Source organism: Galeopterus variegatus, unplaced genomic scaffold, assembly GCF_000696425.1.
Source record: "Galeopterus variegatus unplaced genomic scaffold, G_variegatus-3.0.2 Scaffold812, whole genome shotgun sequence".
Classification (NCBI taxonomy): Eukaryota; Metazoa; Chordata; class Mammalia; order Dermoptera; family Cynocephalidae; genus Galeopterus; species Galeopterus variegatus.
The window spans coordinates 419,862-441,405 of record NW_007726923.1 but is presented as its reverse complement, the minus strand read 5'-3'; the positions used below and the strand labels follow the sequence as shown (position 1 = coordinate 441,405).

Sequence of the window (21,544 nt, the reverse complement as noted above, 5' to 3'; positions counted from 1 at the left end):
CATATACTAAAATCAACTCAAAATGGATTAAAGAATTAAATATACACCCTGAAACAATAAAACTTCTTAAAGAAAACATAGGAGAAACACTTCAGGAAGTAGGACTGGGTGCAGACTTCATGAAGTCCACCAGACTTCCTGGACTTTTCATGTAAATATAATCATATAATATGTGGCCTTCTGTGTCTGGATTCTTTGACTTAATATGATGTTTTCAAAGTTCATCCACGTTGTAATATATATTAGTACTTTTTTATTTTTTGTGGTTGAAAAATACTCCATCATATGGATATACCACATTTTGTTTATCCATTCACCAGCTAATGGATATGTGGATTGTTTCCACTGTTTGGCTATAATGAATAATGCTGCAATGAACATTAGTGTATAAATTTGTGTTTATATGTTTTGTGTTTATATGTTATATGTTTTCAACTTTCTTGTGTCTATACCCAATAGTGGATTTGCTGGTTCACATAGTAACTCCATGTTGAACTTTTTCAGGAGCTGCCTGTTTTCCAACAGTTCACCAGCAATGCATTAGGATTCCAATTTCTCCACATCTTCAACAAAACTTATTATTGTCCAGCTTTTTTGTTATAGTCATCCTAGGTTGTGAAATGATATCTCTTTGTCATTTTGATTTTCATTTCCCTAGTGACTAATGATGTTGAGCATCTTTTCATGTGCCTATTATTCTATTTTAAATATATGTGTTTTTATTGAATTATCTACTCTAACTCCTTTGAGAAGGAGGTTGGTTATAAACAATCAATAAATAATAAATGTTAATTTTCCTTCCTAATCTTTCTTAAAATTACACTGCACCTGAGGGAATGAGTTCTAAGCTGTAAAAGCTTTTTCATGGTTTTGGGCCGGCCTGTGGCTCACTCGGTAGAGTGCGGTGCTGATAACACCAAGGCCACGGGTTCGGATCCCATATAGGGATGGCCGGTTGGCTCACTGGCTGAGCCTGGTGCTGACAACACCAAGTCAAGGGTTGAACCCCCCCCACCACACATCTTTTAAAAAAAAAAAAAAAAAAAAAGCTTTTTCATGGTTTTAAAATTAAATTCCTGAAAATAAAAAATGACATAATAACATTAAATTAAGTGCTTTTTTATTTCATAAACAGAAGTTAATTAAAAGGGTAACATACTATTAAGAATAGTCCGGGGGGAAAACCTTTATAATCTGAAATACCAATTGTCCAAAGTGAAATGAGAAAACAGTAATCATTCATATCATTTACCATATATACCATGACAGATTTATTAAAACTTAAAAAAAAATGTGAGTTGATATTCATCACTAAAAGAGAGCTTACCATCATCAATGGCATTTTTGATGGCACAAAGTCCATCTCTTATGGCATCCTTGATTTCTGTGAGAGTATGCTTATTTGGTCCTCTAACCAACATGGTGACAGAGTGAGGGTTAACACAGTCCTCGATAAAAGTGAATTTTTCTTCACCCTAAAGAATGACACCCACCACCTTGTCTCAGGAGCCTGGGGTGCTTCCTGCAGTGGCCTGGTGTTTGTCACTGGGCTGGATGCAGATGTTGGGGGGGTGGTGGCTAAGGCCCTTGGCCCCCCCACCCTAAGTCATTTTTTAAAAAAAACTAAACCTTTTAATTCATGTTTTAAATTTTGAGATCTAACTAATCCATAGGAAAGATTTTATAATTTATTTACCTAAATATTTGTTAAGAATTCAACTATAGGGGCCGGCCTGTGCCTCACTCGGGAGAGTGTGGTGCTGATAACACCAAGGCCACGGGTTTGGATCCCTATATAGGGATGGCTGGTTAGGTCACTTGGGAGAAAGTGGTGCTGACAACACTGAGTCAAGGGTTAAGATTCCCTTACCGGTCATCTTTAAAAAAAAAAAAAAAAAAAAAAATGACGCAAGATGACAAACTTTAATACACTGTATTTAATGTCACTATGAAATCAAGACCTAGTTTACATTAAAATTCTAATCTTCACATGAATTTTCCTTATCTAGTACAACTAAAGATATATTTAAAAGTAGTTAAGTTATATTCGAATTCTTTTTTTTTTTTTAAAGATGACCGGTAAGGGAATCTTAACCCTTGACTCAGTGTTGTCAGCACCACTTTCTCCCAAGTGACCTAACCAGCCATCCCTATATAGGGATCCAAACCCGTGGCCTTGGTGTTATCAGCACCACACTCTCCCGAGTGAGGCACAGGCCGGCCCCTATAGTTGAATTCTTAACAAATATTTAGGTAAATAAATTATAAAATCTTTCCTATGGATTAGTTAGATCTCAAAATTTAAAACATGAATTAAAAGGTTTAGTTTTTTTTAAAAAATGACTTAGGGTGGGGGGGCCAAGGGCCTTAGCCACCACCCCCCCAACATCTGCATCCAGCCCAGTGACAAACACCAGGCCACTGCAGGAAGCACCCCAGGCTCCTGAGACAAGGTGGTGGGGGGCCAAAAACCTCAGCCATGCCCTCCCAACATCTGTATCCAGCCCAGCCACAACCACCAGGCCTCTGCCAGAAGTACTCCAGGCTCCCAAGTGGGGATGGTGGGGGACCAAGGGCCTCAGCCATGTTCCCCTGACGTCCATGTCCAGCCTAGCCATGGCCAAGCTGCCCAACGGAAGCCCCCTGGGCTCCTCTACTGGAATAACGGGGGGTGCCACAGGCCTCAACCATGGCCCCCTCACCCCTTCCTGTCATCCCATCCTATCCCCCTCACCCTTCTTCTCTCCCCCTCCATCCCAACTGCTCTGCAACATCTTACAATGTAAAAAATAATAATAATAATAAATAAATTTTTAAAAGGCTTAGTTTTACTTTATAACCCCTGTTCATAGAAATACTCAGTAATGTATACTCATATGTAAGACGAGCATGTCCCAAGGAATCTACAGTGAGATTTCCAGGAGAATTCACAGACAATCCACCACAAGCAAGAGAGAGTCTGAAATTACATATTTGTCACAGTAGCTTTGGTTATGGAAAACATAAAGACTAATTTCTTAAAGGTGAAAAGATATCTAACACAGAAGACTATAATGTCACTGTTTATATTGTTATTTGGGGGTTTTGTTTTATTTTATTTTTTTAATTGGCAAATAAAATTGTATATATTTATCATGTACAACATGATATTTTCAAATGCATACACATAGTGAAATGGCTAAATCAAGCTAATTAACATATGCATTACCCTTACATAGTTATTTTTGTAGTGAGAACACTTAAAATCTACTCTCAACATTTCTGAAGAATATACTATATTGTTATTAACAATAGTCACCATGTTGTACAATAGCTCTCTTGAACTCATTCCTCTTATTGAATCAAAATTTTGTAACCTTTAACCAACATTTCCCCACACCATCTCCCCTGTCTCACTGTCCCAGCCCCTGGTAACCACCATGCTACTATCTACTTATATAAATTCAACTTTTTTCCATTCCACATATAAGTGAGATCATGCAGTACTGTATTATTTTAAAAATATGTTTTAAGATGGTGAAAATTTTCCTTGTACTTCAACAAAGCTCTGAGGTATGTTAACAGCCTTGATTTTTTATTTATTTATTTATTTATTTATTTTCCTTTTTGTCTCTTTTTTCGTGACCGGCAACGGATCACAACCCTCAGTGTCACGCCCGTACCGGACCGGGACCGGCAACGGAATCGCAACCCTCAGTGTTGCTCCCGCACCTCGCTCAGCCAGTGAGTGGCCGGTCTGTATGTGGGATCCGAACCATCGGCGGGAGCGCCACCGCGCTCCCAAGCGGCGCACTGTAGCAGTGCGCCACCGGGCCGGCCCTAACAGCCTTGATTTTTGACAGTTCGATTATTTATGGAAACTAAGAACAAAATTCAGAATTTATATGCTACTACTATGCTTAATGATATTTACATACAAGCTAAAAGAAATACACATGAGATAATTTCAATTTAATCTGCTTAGAAACTTTGGGTACATAATTATCTATAAGCTTACCTTACCATATTTCTTCTTTTTGCTCTGTGAAGAGCTATTATTCCATGTTTTGCAAGAGCATCTAAGGAAAATGGATCAATTCCCTATAATCGAATTAATGTAAAAGTTATAAGCACAGGTTAAACAAGTATTTCTCAAACTTTTTGGTCTCACTACCACTGCACATTCTTAAAAATTATCAACATTGCTTCTTGGCCCTTTGGCTGAGATTACATATAGTATCTGCTCTTATCACTGTAATATCTGAAATGTCCTCTATTTGAGGATTCAATATTAAATGCATTTTTGGTACAAGGAGATGGAGTACAGAGCTTACTCTATCCATTCCTTGCAGTCATCAGGTTGCCCCTTGAGGGTAACTATCACTTACTGCCCCAAGTGCTGATGTAACAAGCTCTCACTCTGTCTCCCTATTCCCAAAACCTAGTTATTATTCAGTTCTCAGATAGTATACAAGATGTTACACTAATAAGTGCAGAAACTAAAAAAAAAAAAAAAAGTTAAGAACTCAAAGTGCTTTTGTTTATGTGAGCCATATCTATACTTATCATATTATAAATTAAAACTGAGGGTTCCAGGGGCCGGCCTGTGGCTCACTCGGTAGAGTGCGGTGCTGATAACACCAAGGCCATGGGTTTGGATCCCATATAGGGATGGCCCGTTCGCTCACTGGGTGAGCATGGTGCTGACAACACCAAGTCAAGGGTTAAGATCCCCTTACCGGTCATCTTTTAAAAAAAAAAACAAAAAAAAACTGAGGGTTCTGGTCATGATAGTGGAATAGACAGTCCCCAGCGTCACTCTCTCCCACAAATCAACCAATTTACAACTATAAAAATATAACATCAGCCAAGCTGGGGCCGCTGGAGCTCAGGCGAAGAGGAGGAGAGACTTACGGAGTTCATAAAGGCAGGAGAAACCATGATGAGAGAAAGAAAAAACTGCTCGGAGCATCTTGGGCCACAGTCACTTTAAGGCTGCAACTGCTGAGCACATGGAGCAGGAGCCGGCAGAAGCCGCAGATATGCCCTTCAGACGGAGTTACTTGGAGGCGACAGAGGAGAAGAGGGCCTTCGTGGTCCCCAGGACAGCAAGACTACTAATAGGGTTCCCATGGACCCACACAGGAGAGAGGAGCCAGAACAGCTGAAACAGGGGAGCCATTTAGAGGCCAGTGAGTCATTGCAAGGGACCGGCACAGGGCCTGCCCTATGGGAAGTGTTTGGAGCAGGGGCAGTGGGGGAGACAGGCCCACCAGGAGAATGCTGGGACACAGAAAGGACAGCCAATCTGCCCCCCAATCAGTGCAGGACCATGCAGAGGAGACTGGTCCCAGATCAGAGTTCTTACACAATCCAGGTATACCAGGTCTCTGGAGAGCCAGAAGTACCTATAAGGTCAACCATTAAACCCTGAGCAGCACAAAAAGCCTTCCCTAGGGAAACAGCAGCAAAGCAGCAATTTAGCTCAACCACACAGCTCAAGTACTGGTTCCCACAGGAAGTTCCCCCATTTTAGAAGTAAGCAAAGGACAAAAAATTAGTTCCGGCCCAGGAACACCACCAGTGCCTTAGGGCATGCCAGGGAACATGAAGCATGGAGGCAGGGACCAGACCCCCGCCCACAACCACTCACATCACCAGCACCTCAGGGGCCTGGCCAGGGCATGGAGCCTGGGACCAGACACCCCCCACACACACACAACCAGGCACACCACCAGCACCAAGGAGCATGCCAAAAATATCACCTCCATGTTGGTGGCCCACCACAGCCACCACAATAATCATGGCTGCCATGAAAGTGGCTAGATGCCACAACCTTCAAGAAGATGGTCCGCCAGCCACTGGAGTGAATTGACACAAGGAGAATCACCAGTAAAGATAAAGAAAAGAGAGGAGGTCTCTCTCCACAAAGCCCGTTTCAGGGTGACAGAAGAAGCATCTGCTCTATGATAATATTGGGGGACCTGATCACACCTCTAAGCATTGGACATATCATCTAGGCAACAAATGAACAGAGTAACCATTTTTCCTTCGGAAGGAGAGAAGAAATCTAGGGTAATTAGAGGGGGAAGGGGGAGGGCGAGGGGGATGGGGAGAGATTAGACAAGGGGCATAAAGAATAATTATGAATTGTAACAACATATATGCTAGTAATATTGATTTGATCAACATATCTCAATGTTGAACCCCAAAAATATGTATAATCAATTTTGATTCAATAAAAATGTTTTAATTAAAACAGAAAATTTTAAAATATTAATCTGTTTAAAATAATAATAAATCCATGTGTTATAACATTTTTAATGAAAATTTACTATACTTTCCAAAACAAAAACATATATAGAAGAGCAGTAATAGTGTTTTTTGCAAATCTCTTTAATGTCTGTCTTAATAGAAGACAGGTGGATTCTCCTACCTTCTTCTGCATTCAATTTGGTATGATATGTTGTTTTGGTTCAAATATATGAAGAAAATCTTGAGTCACACAAACATTAGAAAGGAGAAATATTTTCATAGCCTTTTCAGGTAACTGGATATTCCTCTTTGATAATATACCAAAACTCAACAAGTAGTAGTTTCTCAAAGGTTAATTTCAATGTGGAATATGGAACATGGAACCATATCACTTAACTTTTCATATTCTCTCATGTTAAAATCCACTGATCTATCTCATACTTTGAATGGATTATTTATCCATACATGATTCTGTAAAATCATACATTTTTTTAGTTGTTTAGTAAATATTCGTTCACTGAGGCAAAGTTTCCAAACGTTGACACATTTCATGGTTACATAATACCAAAAATAATATTTGTTAATCACTATACTATTGCTTTTACATCATCATTATAAATGTCAACACAATGTTTACAGTATTATTATGATGAAAATAGTTTTCACCGCCCAGACTCCCTAAACGGGACTTAGGGACTCCTAGGGGTCCACAGACCACACTTTAAGAAATGCTGAAGACCATCTGCAAATATATAAAATCTAAACTTTCTTTCTCACCTTTTGATTAATGACAACAAATTCTTTACTGGACTGAGCACAAACTTTGTCTTTCAGGTCTTTTATTTTTTGTGCTCTATCTTCAATAAATTTTCTTTCAGCTTTTACCAATTTCTCTTTTTCTTCTGCAGTCTTATAAAAAAAAAAAAAAAACCAGAGTTCACCTCTCTAAAAAATTAATAAAAACAAGCTACTAAAGGCAGGGAAAAAAAAGAAGAAAAAGTAGAAGGAGTCTACACTACACATCTGGAAGACAGAAAAAAATTAAAAAGCACTTTTTGAAATAACAACTTCAAAAGTTATAAAGAGAAACTAACACATACGTTTTCTCATATTCAGTGATACATGGCAAATGATGATAAATACATCTTCTACTCACTTCTTCGTATCTGGATAATGGGCACCACGATCCAAAACTAATCCTCTGATCAACCTATTAAAAATATGTGCTGTTCCTTACTTTGAATATACATTCTAAACTTTGATATAAAATTAGAATTATGCTTTTAAATGTTGCAATAAAACTGCCAGGGCCACGTTCCCTTGCCCCAACTTTAAACCTAACATACACAATAATTAATACAATTAAGAAAGAGAATCTATTTTAACACAGTGTGACTGTGAAGTCACAATGAAGTCAAAACAGATTTATCCTCTAAGTTATGAGTATCAAAATATGACACAGCTGATCAAGTAATAAAAGGTAGGAGACTGGCCGGTTAGTGCAGCTGGTTAGAACGTGATGTTATAACACCAAGGTCAAGGGTTTAGATCCCAATGTCCCGACCCGCGGGATATTCAACACAGACCCTGGAGGGGGGAGTGGGAATGGGATGGAACAAGGGACATGAGAAATGAAGACAAGACAGTATTCTGATCAAGTCTCGTTTATTAGCCAGAAGGTCACAGTTTATATAGACAGCAGGAGGGAATAAGCAGATAATTAAGTATGCAGATGGTTTACTGAGAAAACCACAGGGTGGGTTGTTCTGGTAAATGGAAAATTCCCATTATCTATGGCAAGTTGTAAAGTTACCTACACCCATAGTGCACAGGAGGGGGAGGGACGGAAGATAACAGCAAACAAGGCTCTGAGGCCTCGAGGCAATAGCTGGGCGGGCTCTTTGGCTCCGGACAGGCAGGCAGGCTCTTAGGCAACAGCCGGGCTCTATGGTTCCGGACACCCAGTACTGGCCAGCTGCCAAAAAAAATTTTTTTTTAAGTAATAAAAAGTAGGTAAACAATGAGTTTCTTAGGAACATTTGTTCAAAATAATTATACGGAACAACTAAAAATTGTTGGGCTTTTTGAGGGGTTTTTTGGTTTTTTGTTATAAATTATTAATATATTTATAATTTCTAAAACTAAATTTCTATTAAACCTGCAAAATCCTGAAAACACTTCTTTTTTTAAAAAAAAAGATGGCCGGTAAGGGGATCTTAACCCTTGACTTGGTGTTGTCAGCACCATACTCACCCAGTGACCTAACTGGCCATCCCTATATGGGATCTGAACCCGTGACCTTGGTGTTATCAGCACCACACTCTCCCGAGTGAGTCATGGGCCAGCCCCAAACAACTAAAAATTCTTAACCTAAATGTCCAACAATAGGGTATTGTTTAGCAAATAATGACTCAATTATTTAATAGTCATAAAACTATTAATTACATGGAAAAATATTTACAGTATAAGCACATGTAGTGGATTGAATTATGTCCCCCCAAAACTCATTGAAGCTTAAATTGTGTTCCCAAGTTTTACATATTAGAAATTTGGCCCCCACAGTGACTGTTAAGAGGGTGGGAAATCCTATTTTGGTAACTGAAAGGTGGAACCTTGAAGAGGTGATTGGATTGTAGGACCTTGCAGTAGTGAATGGATTAAAAATGGTGGTCAGGGCATGGCTCTGATGGCTTTAAAAGATGAGATCTGTCTCTCTCTCTCTCTGCTCTCTCTGTTTCCACCATCTTGCAATGTGAGACCCCTGGGTCACTATCGCCACCACCAGATGGACTTTGGACTTCCCAGCTTCAGAAACTGTAAGCAATACATTTTTTCTTATAAATTACCCAGTTCCAGATAATTTGTTATAAGCAACAAAAACGGACTAATACAGCACAGAATGACAAATAGTACATAATGCATGATTATAACTATTCTTTTAAAAACTAAGCATCTTGGCATTAAAAAGGAAAAACAGAAGAAACCTAAGAGTAGCATTATGCTTGGGTGACAGAACTATAGATGATTGGTGGGGGGGATGGGGGACGGTGCTTATTTTCTTGTTTTCCAAATATTCTTTCAAGAGTAAATATTTTTATACTTTGTGGAATTTATTTACGCATATTTAGGGAATGGCATTTCTTTTTTTTTTTTTTTCCTTTTTATCTTTTTTACTGACTGGTAACGGGATCGCAACCCTCGGTGTCGTGCCCGTACCGGGGACCGGCAACAGGATCACAACCCTCAGTGTTGCGCCCGTACCGGGGACCGGCAACGGGATCGCAACCCTTGGTGTTGCGCCCGCACCGCGCTCAGCCAGTGAGCGAACCGGTCTCCATACGGGATCCAAACCCTCGGCGGGAGCGCCGCCATACTCCCAAGCGGCGCACTCTCCAGTGCACCACCAGGCCAGCCCAGGGAATGGCATTTCTACTTATGAATCTTTTACAACCAATGTGTTATACACTAAAGAAATATTTTTTAATTGTTTCACATAATTATGTTTTCAAAATTTGAATCTAACTAGATTATTATTCCAACTCTTAACTGAGTGTGAAGACATTTTATTTAGAAGAACCAAGCAAACTACATGTTTAATATTCTTCACTTTTCAAGCCTCTGTCACTCTTCTTCCTTTCTCTCAACAAATGACCTTACTCCTTCAGGAAAATAGAACCATTGTCCCATCACTACCTCTTATTAACCCACCTGCACTTGAACCTGAACTTCCTACTGCTACTAGGAATGAATTGTCCATGCTCCTCTCTAAGGTTAATGACTCCTCTACTTGTTTACTAAGTTCTATTTTCCCTCTCTGCTCCTGTATTCTCCCCTACTCCCCCATATCAATTCTTCTTGAGTGTAGGAGCATCCTCATCAGCATACAAACTTCCTGTAATAATTCTCAGCCTTAAAACAAAGAGCTCTTCTCCCTCAGCTCCATTCCCACATTTCCTTCTAGCTTCTGCCCCACTCCTCTGTTCTCTTTACAGCTAAACTCTTCTTGAGTTGTCTACATTTGCATTCCTACTTCTTCCTTTACCATTCTCTCTTGAGCCCACCTTCAATCTGATTTTCATTTCCACCTCTTCACTGAATTAACTCTCATTAAAGCCACCAAAAAACTAAATGTTTTCCAAATATAGCAATCAATTCTCAGTTCACAATTTACTCAACCTTTCAGCAGAACATGGCACAGTTGATTATTCTCTCCTTTTTGAAACATTTTCTTCTCTTGGCTTCTGGGGTACTACTCTCTCTTGTCTTTCCTACCACATTGACCACCACCTCCCCTTCTCAGTCTGCTCCTCATCTTCTCAGACTCTACATATTGGAGTTCTCAGGGCTCATCCTTAAACTTCATTTTTTCTCTATGTATAATCACTTCCCAGATGAGCTCATTAAGTTTCATAGCTTTGGATCATCTATACACTGATAACTCTCAGATAAATATTTCCAGTCCAGACCTCTACTATAAACTCCAGGCACATCTCTCCAACTCCCTACTCAACATCCCTACATGGATGCCTAACAGGCATCTGAAACATAACATTGCCCAAATTGAACACCTGACTTATTTCCCCAAACCTGCTCCTCACAGTCTTCTCCATCCCAAGAAATGGCACCTCCACTTTTCCAGCTGATCATGCAAAAACCGAAGATACATCCTTGACTCCTCAGTTTATGTCACATTTCATGTCCAACCATCAACAAATCCTATTGCCCCTTCCTTCTAAGTGTACCCTTGATCTAAACCATTCTCATTTCTCACCTGTACTATAACAACAGGTCTCCTGTTTCTGTCCTTGCACCTCCCTCATCTCCCAACTTGCTCTACAGTGTACTGTCCATACAACAACCACAGATATTCTTCTGGAATATAAATAAAGAGCTTGTTAGCCTTAGCAATGGTAGACTAATTTTGACCAAACCTAATGCCAAAACAACCAAAATTCTGGGTTGAAAACAAAGACCTTAACAACATTAAAGAGCTAGAAGATAGTAAAAAACTACTGTGCCAAAACTGAAAATAAGACAGAAACCCCAAGAGGTAAGTAGAGAAATGCAGGTACTTTTATCCTAAAGTCATTTGACAATCCACGCAAATCTGAACTTTGAATTCAATGACTTCAAAATGAGAAGAGGACAGAATTAAAAGCCAGGGCTCACACAAAGTGGAGAGTCTAATAGGAGACCCTCTTCACAGAACAATATCTTCAATCAGCTGAAAGAAAATCATTGCCAACCTAGTTCTATACACAATGAAAGTATCAAAGAATGAAAATGAAATAAAGGCATTTTCAGGCAAACTACTGAAAGCATGCCTCGAGCAAACTATCACTAAAGGAAACTTTAGGCAGAAGGAAAGTAATCCCAAGGAAGGCTGAAATGTAAAAAGCTATAAAGAGCAAATCAAGTTGGAAATATGAGGATAAATCTTTACAAGCATTGTATAAAACATAATAATGGTATCAAGTGGGATTTTGAAAAACAATAACAATAATAACAAGGGTTGGGAGGGAGTAAATGGAGATATTACCTAGAAGGAAGGTAAAGGTGTTGATTAAGTTTGGACTTCTATAAGTTAAGCATCTATGGTATTATTTCTAGGTTGATCATAATAAAAAAAAAAAAAAAAAACACTACAAAAAATGTGTGATACTTGCAGCCTAGTAGAGTGGAAAAGGAATGACAAAAATACTCAATAAATTGAAAAGAAGATTAAAAGTATTAAACATTGAAAAGTGGGGATAAATACAAAGTCCAAAACAATGTGATAGATTTAAAATCATATATATCCATAACCGTATTAAATGTAATGGATTAAATGTTCCAGTTAAAATATAAATATTATCGGGCCGGCCCGGTGGCGCACTCGGTAGAGTGCGGTGCTTGGGAGCGTGGCGGCACTCCCGCTGAGGGTTCGGATCCCATATAGAGACCGGTCCGCTCACTGGTTGAGCGCGGTGCGGGCGTGACACCGAGGGCTGCGATCCCATTACCGGTCACGAAAAAAGACAAAAAGGAAAAAAAAAATGTTTCTATATATATATATATATATATATATATATATAATCACCTTTAATATTTTTAAATCTGTCTATCTGGCTCTGACAAATAAATTATCTGAAACATAAGGAGAGAAAGATTGTAAAAACATGCACAAAGATATGACAGGCAAATACTAACTAAAAGAAAGCTGGTGCAACAGCTATATCAACAATAGGACAAATTACACTTTTAAGACATTACTAGAGAAAAGATGGTCACTCCATATTGGTACAAAAGTTCAATGCACCAGGAAAATATAATGCTTTAAAAATGGTTTGCATCTAATAAGATAGTCTCAAAGTATATAAAGCAAAACTATAAGAAAATATAAACAAATCTACAATGATATTGGAAGATATTAACATATCTCTCTTGGCAATAGATAGTCAAAACTCCAGTAAGGATATAGAAGGTCTGAACAACCAGATTAATACAACTGATCCCTTGATCCAACTGGACGTGTATATAAAATTGTACCTAACAACTGCAGCTTACATTATTTTCAAGACATGAAACATTACCAAAAATTGACTATACACTGAGCCATAAAGCAAATCTCAACAAATTTCAAAAGAGTTAAATCTCATAGAACATATTGTTTAACCATAATGTAATTAAACTACATATCATTAATAAGATAAGAAGCAAATCTCAACAAATTTCAAAAGAGTTAAATCTCATAGAACATATTGTTTAACCATAATGTAATTAAACTACATATCATTAATAAGATAAGAAGCAAATCTCAACAAATTTCAAAAGAGTTAAATCTCATAGAACATATTGTTTAACCATAATGTAATTAAACTACATATCATTAATAAGATAAGAAGCAAATCTCAACAAATTTCAAAAGAGTTAAATCTCATAGAACATATTGTTTAACCATAATGTAATTAAACTACATATCATTAATAAGATAAGTAAATTTTCTCAAATATTTTGAAATATTTCTTAAAACATACTTCAAAGGGAAATTAGAAAATATTTTAAACTGAATAAAAATTATAAAACTAACATATCAAAACTTGAGTGATGCAGCTGAATAGAACTTTGAGGAAAATTTAAGTCCTTAAATTCTGCATTACAAAAGAAGGCTGAAAATTAACGACTTACGTAGCTATCCCAAAAAATAAATGCAGCAAATAAGTCTACCCAAATCTCAAAAGAGTTAAAAAAATAAAATAATAAAGAGAAAGACACTATGAAACAAAAACCAAACAAACCTCTGGCAGAACTCATCAAAAAAAGACAAAATGGCATAAATAACACCAGGAAAAACAGGGATATCATTATAGACCCTGCAAACAAGAACTTTTTTTACTTTTTTTTTTATCATACTTTTATGAGATTTTTGCAAACGGAATTTTTATGAACATTTTATGCCAAAAAGGATATTTATAAACATTTTATACCAAATATTTAGACAAAATCAACAAATTCTTTGAAAATATTACTTACCAAAATGATTCCAAAAATAAGTAGAAAACCTAACTAGTCCTATAACCATTAGGAAAATGGCATAAGTATCAAAAATCTTAAGACAAAAACACTTCAAGACAAACAACCGGTCTTCTTCAAAATAATTATCAAGATAAACAATGAGGGGAAGAGAGAACCTATAAACTAACAAAGCCTTAAAAGACACAGCAATCAAATGTAGTAGGTAGATTGTGTTTGGATCCTAATCCAAACAAAACTAACTGAAAAAAATCTGAGATAATTGTTAAAATTGGAATACAAGTCAGATATATGATGATAATAATGAGCTATTAATATTTTAGATGTGATAATGTTTTGTGGATATTTTAAGTAAAATGGGGGCTTATATTTTATAGATAATCAAGTATTTACAGGTGAAATAGGATACTGAATTTGCTTCAAAAAAAACCAGTCTGGGTGGGGGAGGAAGGAGGGGTTTAGTTGAAATAAGATTAGCTGTATATTGCAAACTGATATAGGTAACAGTTATGTGGGAGTTCCCTATTCTATTCTCTCTCTATTTATATACCTTTAGAATTTTTCATAATAGAAAAGATTAAAAAGAGCAAAATCTAAAATCAACAGGGTACTACATAATCAGGCCCCTCTTACCTCTCTCCTACTACTTTCTTCTCTCACTGTGCTCCAGGCACAATGGAACATCCCAAGCACACTTCTGCCTCAGGAACTTTTCAACTGTTATTCCCTTTGCTTAGAACACTCTTCTTCCAGACATGCACATGGCTTAGCTCCTTTATTCCTTCAGAGACCTCTTAGTTCTCTAATTTAGTTTCTTATCAGAATGGCCTTCCCTGGCCACTATAAAATCACACACGATTATTTATTTATTTTTTTACTATCTGTTTCAATTAGAAATGTATGCTTCTAGGGGAAACAAATTCTCTTTAGTTTACTCTTCATTCCCAGCACCTATAACAGTGACTGGCTCATGGCAAGTACCCAATTAATATATGTTTAATATTGAATAGATTGACGTTGAATAAAAGTAACTAATTAAATTAATGAAAAAATATCTGAAGAGAACCAAATATTCTAGAAGCTATGTATTGTCAAAGTTTATGAAAGTTACTTTGTATCTGTTTCTGATTTATGCTTCATCTCCATGATTTCTACCATGAAGAGATCAATTGGGTAACCCGGTCTTCTAACAGCCTAAACAGAATCCACCACAGCCTGAAAGAGAAGTGAATGAGAACAATTAATTATTTTGACTTCTAAAAGAAAACACTGGCCCAAGTAATCTAGCACCAGAATAAACAGGTATAGGGTTTCAGGCTTCTAAACACAGGTCAAGGTCAACAAGCACCACTTTATTATGGGCACTAATAACAGTCAATGCCAACGGATACTTTAGAGTCTAAAGGAACTTCAGAGATCATCAGGTCCAAACTCTTTATTTCACAGAAAAGGAAACTGAGATAAGGTCTTAAGAAGTGACCATCTTGGGCCAGCCCGCGGCTCACCCGGGAGAGTGTGGTGCTGATAACACCAAGGCCACGGGTTTGGATCCCATATAGGGATGGCCAGTTAGCTCACTAGGTGACCATGGTGCTGACAACACCAAGTCAAGGGTTAAGATCTCCTTACCAGTCATCTATTAAAAAAAAAATGTGACCATCTTGACATAAGATCTAACAGCTAGTAACAGAGACAGGACTAGAATTCAGGTCTGTTTAACTGCCATGCTACTGCTCTTTCTATCATACCAACACCACCCAAATTTTTCCACCAATGGAAACAGAGGAAATTTAATCTAAGGGAAGAGTTCAAACTTTCTGGCTATAATAACTTATAATTTTTAAGTCTCATGTTTTATCAAGAAAAGTTTCCATGTCATGCCACAATATATACACGTGTTTGAATGTGAAAATAAAGCTTTTCCCCAAAATTGTAAAGTAAAATTGACACTTCAGAAGATTTGTCTCTTTTATTCTGCCACATATCCCCAGGGATATGCAATTTAAGAACCATTGCACAACACATCTTTTTGCTTAGCTTAGAAAATAATATGAAAATAATTGACTATAGAAATTAAGATATAAGGTATAACCACCCTAAAATATAAGCAAAGCAAAAAGAAAGAAAAGAAAAACACTATAGCTTAGAAAAGTTTACCTGAGGTAACACAATATTTGGTTCTGGAGCCTAATAGGAAATAAGACAAAGGCCATTGGATAATGAGAATATCAGTGTTTCTTTAACTCCAAAAGAGAATGGGTGCCCTAACCAGAAAGCATGAAGATTCTAGGCCACCTGAATACTCCAACAGCAGAAAACACAGCAGAGTCTTTATTCTCACTCTGCTCAGCAAGAGATTATCTGATCTTAATATGATTTCCCATGTAGATTTTCCTACTGGTAAAAAGAACTGACCAGAAGCAACTCAGGTGTTCAGTACATTTGGTATTTGTATTTCTCAAAGTAAATTAATAAGATGGCATTCTGCTTTGTATGTCAATGCCTTGTGAATTTGGTTACCATGAATTCATTCCTAATAAATTAAGATATTCAGGTTTTGTAAACTGTAAAGCTGAGGAACAATAAAGTTATCATCAAACAATAGCTACATGATTAAAGACTTTCCAAAATACCTAGCCAATCTTGCCTTTATAGTATGCATATTCTACCTCTGGAAGTAAACAAAACAAACATGCATTTCTCAGATGAGAATACTACACATCAGACAAATCATGGTTCATTAAAGTGGTAATGTTAACTACAAAGAACACTGCCAAAAATAACTTCACCATGTGTCACCTCGTATCATCCAATCCCCTCCCAACTTTCAAGTAACTTCAAAGGCCTAAAATGACAGTTCTGAAAAATTACAAATACAAGGATACTTCAAAAAATTCATGGAAAGATTCATATTATCTTTTAATTCTATTTTTCACGAACTTTTTGAAGTGCACTTGTACTGTTCCGGCCAATCAAATCTAGGCCATAGGTAAGCCTACAAATGTTTGTCTTTTCTATTTTATTTTATGTTCAAAAGAACTACATGCAATACTTGATTATATTACAGGATAAAGAAAAATATCACCCTGTGTTAGGCTATATTCACTCTGAATGGAAATGTTTAATCACATACCTCCATTAACACATCAGACAGTTCAGCATGAACTTTATTTCATAGAATGTTCTAGCCACATCTAAGAGGATTTCTCTTTTCATCTCCTTTTTTATTTTAACTTCCTCCAAAATTTCAAGTGCTTTTATCTTTGCAGCTTCAAATCCTTCAGCTATTATCCTAGGGTGCAGACCCTGTTATATCAACATAAAATTATAAATTATAAAGCAAGTCACCCAAAGTAAAAGTAACCATCCTCTCCTATTAATAGGTCTGTCCAAAAAAAAGTTACCCTCATTAATGCCATTAAATATAAGTGTATGTTTGTAACTTACAAGACATTTTTCAATGCTTCATATTTAAAACAATCTTTTTTTTTTTTTTTTTTGTCCTTTTTGAGACCGGCCGCACCGCGCTCAGCCAGTGAGCGCACCAGTCATCCCTATATAGGATCTGAACCCGCAGCAGTGCGCCACGGGCTCGGCCGGAAACAATCTTAAACTTACAGAAAAGCTGCAAGTCTAATACAAAAAATTACAAAAATCCTTTTTATTTCCAAAAATTACAACTACATTGTTGTCATGTGTTACCCTTCTGAATGGGCACAAAGGAAAGGACTCCTTTCAATGCAGAGGGGGAAAAAAAGCTTTGCAGAAAAGTGGTAGACACTTTCACCAGGGGATCTAAGTTAATTTAACATCACAATAATGGGACAGATAGGCATCATGTGCCTCCTGATGCAACACATTCAGAAGAACAGCACTTCCATGGTATCCCTGCTAAAAATTCATAACCTGAGTTTAATTGTGAGGAAACAGGGCTGACCCCATGGCGCACTCGGGAGAGTGTGGCGCTTGGGAGAGCAGCGGCGCCCCCGCCACGGGTTCAGATCCTATATAGGGATGACTGGTGCGCTCACTGGCTGAGCGCGGTGCGGGCGACACCACGCCAAGGGTTGCGATCCCCTTACCAGTCACAGAAGAAGACACAAAAAAAAAAAATTGTGAGGAAACAGACAAATCCAAATTGAGGGACATTCTACAAAATAACTGGCCTGTACTCCTTAAAAGTAGCAGTCTCATGAAGCACAAAAGGTGGCTCAGGAACTATTCCAGCTTAAAAAAGAATAAAGGAACACAACAAATGAATGCAATGCATAAGCCTAGATTTTTTTTTTTTATATAAAGGACACTATCGGGACAAGTGGAAAAATTTGAACAAACTCTACAGATTAAATAATAGTAATGTATCAACGTGTCGATGTTAGTATTAATTTCCTGTTTTTTATAATGATAATGTTGTTATATGAGAGAATTCCTGGCTTTAAGAAATACGAGGGTACTTCAAAAAGGTGGTGAAGAATGGTAGTAAAAGATAATACAAATCTTTCCATGAATCTTTGGAAGAACCCTCATCTATATACATACATTGCACATGTATATGTATACATATAGGAGAGAGAGAGAAAGTGGGGCAAGGTAGAGTAGAGAAATGATGATACTTGGAGAATATGGGTAAAAAGTATAGAGGAATTCTTTGTAACATTCTTGCAACTTTTCTACAGGTCTGAATTTATGGCCAAAATATGTTTTTTTAAGAACAGAATTGTTTGTTCTGCAAAATAATACACAAACTTTGTGAAAGCTGGCACTAGGTTTAATTTATTCCCTCCCCTCCTTTCCTTTACATCAGTCCCATAGTAACCTTTGAAAGTGGACATTTGTTGAGCATTTCTACTGAGCACTACTCTAAAGGTTTTACATAAATTATTTAATTTAATCCTCTCAACAACACTATGAAGTTCATGTTATTATTATTCCTCTTTCACAGATGAGGAGACCAAGTCTTAAAGGGATAATGTAACTTGCTTTAGATCACCAAGCTAGTAAGAAGTGAAGCCACAGTTTAAACCCACAAGACCTGACCCTAAAGCTTGTGTCATGATCCTCGGTCTAGGACCTCACAATCTCTCATTTGGACTACTGTGAGAACCTCTGGTCTTGACTCCCTTAAAACTGTCTCCCAAATATTTAAATTGCCAATCTGACCATATCAGTCATTAATATGTTGATAAGTTTGGTCTGTTCACAGCAGGATAAAGTGTACTTCTCGGTTAGCATACTACATGCACTTAGTGACCCCACCTCTTTCTCCAGCCTGTTCTCCACATCCCTTTAAACTTCAGCAACACCAAACTGCCTGTAGCTCTATACAGTGCCTTGTTGTTTCTCCTTTGTGCCTTTGCTCATGTAGTTCCTTCTGCCTTGAATGCCATTCTCCTCACTCCTTATTCTCTAACCTGGCTCAATCCTCCTCATCCTGAAGATTTAGCCCAGGCCTTACTCGCTCCAGAGAGCGCTTAGCTAGTTAACTGACTACTGCAGGCTAGTTTAGGAACATCCCTCCCTCCTCACTGCCTCTATCATATTGTTTGCGTAGCTCTATCACTGTACAGGCCACACAGTTTCATAATTATGCCAACGTCTGTCATAATTTATTCCCTCCCCTCCTTTCCTTTACATCAGTCCCATAGTAACCTTTGAAAGTGGACATTTGTTGAGCATTTCTACTGAGCACTACTCTAAAGGTTTTACATAAATTATTTAATTTAATCCTATCAACAACACGATGAAGTGCGTGTTATTATTATTCCTGTTTCACAGATGAGGAGACCAAGTCTTAAAGGGATAATGTAACTTGCTTTAGATCACCAAGCTAGTAAGAAGTGAAGCCACAGTTTAAACCCACAAGACCTGACCCTAAAGCTTGTGTCATGATCCTCGGTCTAGGACCTCACAATCTCTCATTTGGACTACTGTGAGAACCTCTGGTCTTGACTCCCTTAAAACTGTCTCCCAAATATTTAAATTGCCAATCTGACCATATCAGTCATTAATATGTTGATAAGTTTGGTCTGTTCACAGCAGGATAAAGTGTACTTCTCGGTTAGCATACTACATGCACTTAGTGACCACACCTCTTTCTCCAGCCTGTTCTCCACATCCCTTTAAACTTCAGCAACACCAAACTGCCTGTAGCTCTATACAGTGCCTTGTTGTTTCTCCTTTGTGCCTTTGCTCATGTAGTTCCTTCTGCCTTGAATGCCATTCTCCTCACTCCTTATTCTCTAACCTGGCTCAATCCTCCTCATCCTGAAGATTTAACCCAGGCCTTACTCGCTCCAGAGAGCGCTTAGCTAGTTAACTGACTACTGCAGGCTAGTTTAGGAACATCCCTCCCTCCTCACTGCCTCTATCATATTGTTTGCGTAGCTCTATCACTGTACAGGCCACACAGTTTCATAATTATGCCAACGTCTGTCAGCATCTCACCCTTCCCAAACTTTTCTTCCTAAACCAACCCTAATTTTGTTAGGTTCCTCTCTTCCACCTGTGCTTCAGAGGAGGCTGACCCTATCCCTAGCTCAAGGAGTGAATCATGATTAGTCTAAGTCAATTCCCCTGTTACTGGTTTAGGATGGACATTAAGACTAAAGTTGGCCCAATCATATTAAAGGAAGGATTTATATTCCACAGTTGGGTGAATCGCTTCCCCTGGCCCTCTCAGGCTGAGTGTTACTAAGCGAATCAGGTTGCCCTGACTTCCTCTGACAGTTTTGCACACAGAAATAAGCCTTAAGACAAAACAGCATTGTGTATGAAAGTGCTAAGAAACATAAAGAACCCAGCTACTTTATCGATGATAGAATTTTTTAATCTACTAACCCTGGAGCAGGCCTTATCTACCTCTCAATGTTCCATGATGAGAGATAATAATTTCCTTATTGTTTAAGTGAGTTTTAGTCAAGTTTCTACTGCTTACAGCAAGAAGCATCCTAACTGAGATAAGTTCAGATAAGGTACTGAATTAATAGACAATTTGCAATACTAATTGAAATATAAAGACATAATAATCCTAGCACTTTGACCAGTTTATGATTTGCTGAAACAGTCCTTGAAAGAGAGAAAAATTCAAATACTTAGAGAAAAGAGATAAATAATGCCAAGAAATGAATATAGATTGAACAAAGGCACAAAGGTAGAAATGAGCGTGATGATTTCTGGCTAGAGTAGATGGTTTATAAAGGAAAATAAAATTAGATTGGTGATTAATTCAATATGGAAACCTCTGTAATTTTTCTCTGGTTCTTATTTATTTTTTGATGGCTGGCCAGTAAGGGAATCCGAACTCTTGACCTTGGTGTTCTCAGTACCACGTTCTCCCAACTGAGCTAACTGGCCAGCCCTCCCATTATTTTTTAAAAGGTGCATAATTTGGTTTCAGCTTTGTCAGTGGTATTTTCTTTCTTAGACCATTATTCATGAGTACCTGAGCAATTTTTACCTCTTTATATATTTTAAATATTTGATTTTTAAATGGGGTATCTAATTCCAATAAAAGGCATTATTTTAGCAAAAAAAAATGTTCTATTGTTATTTACAGTTACAATTGTCCAAGAATATCTTTTTTTTTTTTTTTAAAGATGACCGGTAAGTGGATCTTAACCCTTGGCTTGGTGTTGTCAGCACCATGCTCAGCCAGAGAGCGAACCGGCCATCCTTATATAGGATCCGAACCCCTGGCCTTGGTGTTATCAGCACCGCATTCTACCGAGTGAGCCACAGGCCAGCCCCTGTCCAAGAATATCTTGATTAAAATTAGGTTTTACCTTCTAGAATTAAACCA

At 37.7% G+C, this 21,544-nt stretch overlaps 1 protein-coding gene across 1 annotated transcript in view; it reads right to left on the bottom strand.

Annotated features, from left to right (window-relative positions):
• CCT6B (chaperonin containing TCP1, subunit 6B (zeta 2)) overlaps positions 1–21,544 on the bottom strand; it is a 37,944-nt gene that overhangs the window by 12,846 nt on the left and 3,554 nt on the right. The window contains 8 exon segments of the mRNA XM_008572626.1: positions 1,329–1,476; positions 2,864–2,959; positions 3,998–4,080; positions 7,012–7,161; positions 7,164–7,179; positions 14,858–14,961; positions 16,880–16,926; positions 16,929–17,052. Of these exon segments, the coding sequence (XP_008570848.1) occupies positions 1,329–1,476; positions 2,864–2,959; positions 3,998–4,080; positions 7,012–7,161; positions 7,164–7,179; positions 14,858–14,961; positions 16,880–16,926; positions 16,929–17,052 (768 nt within the window).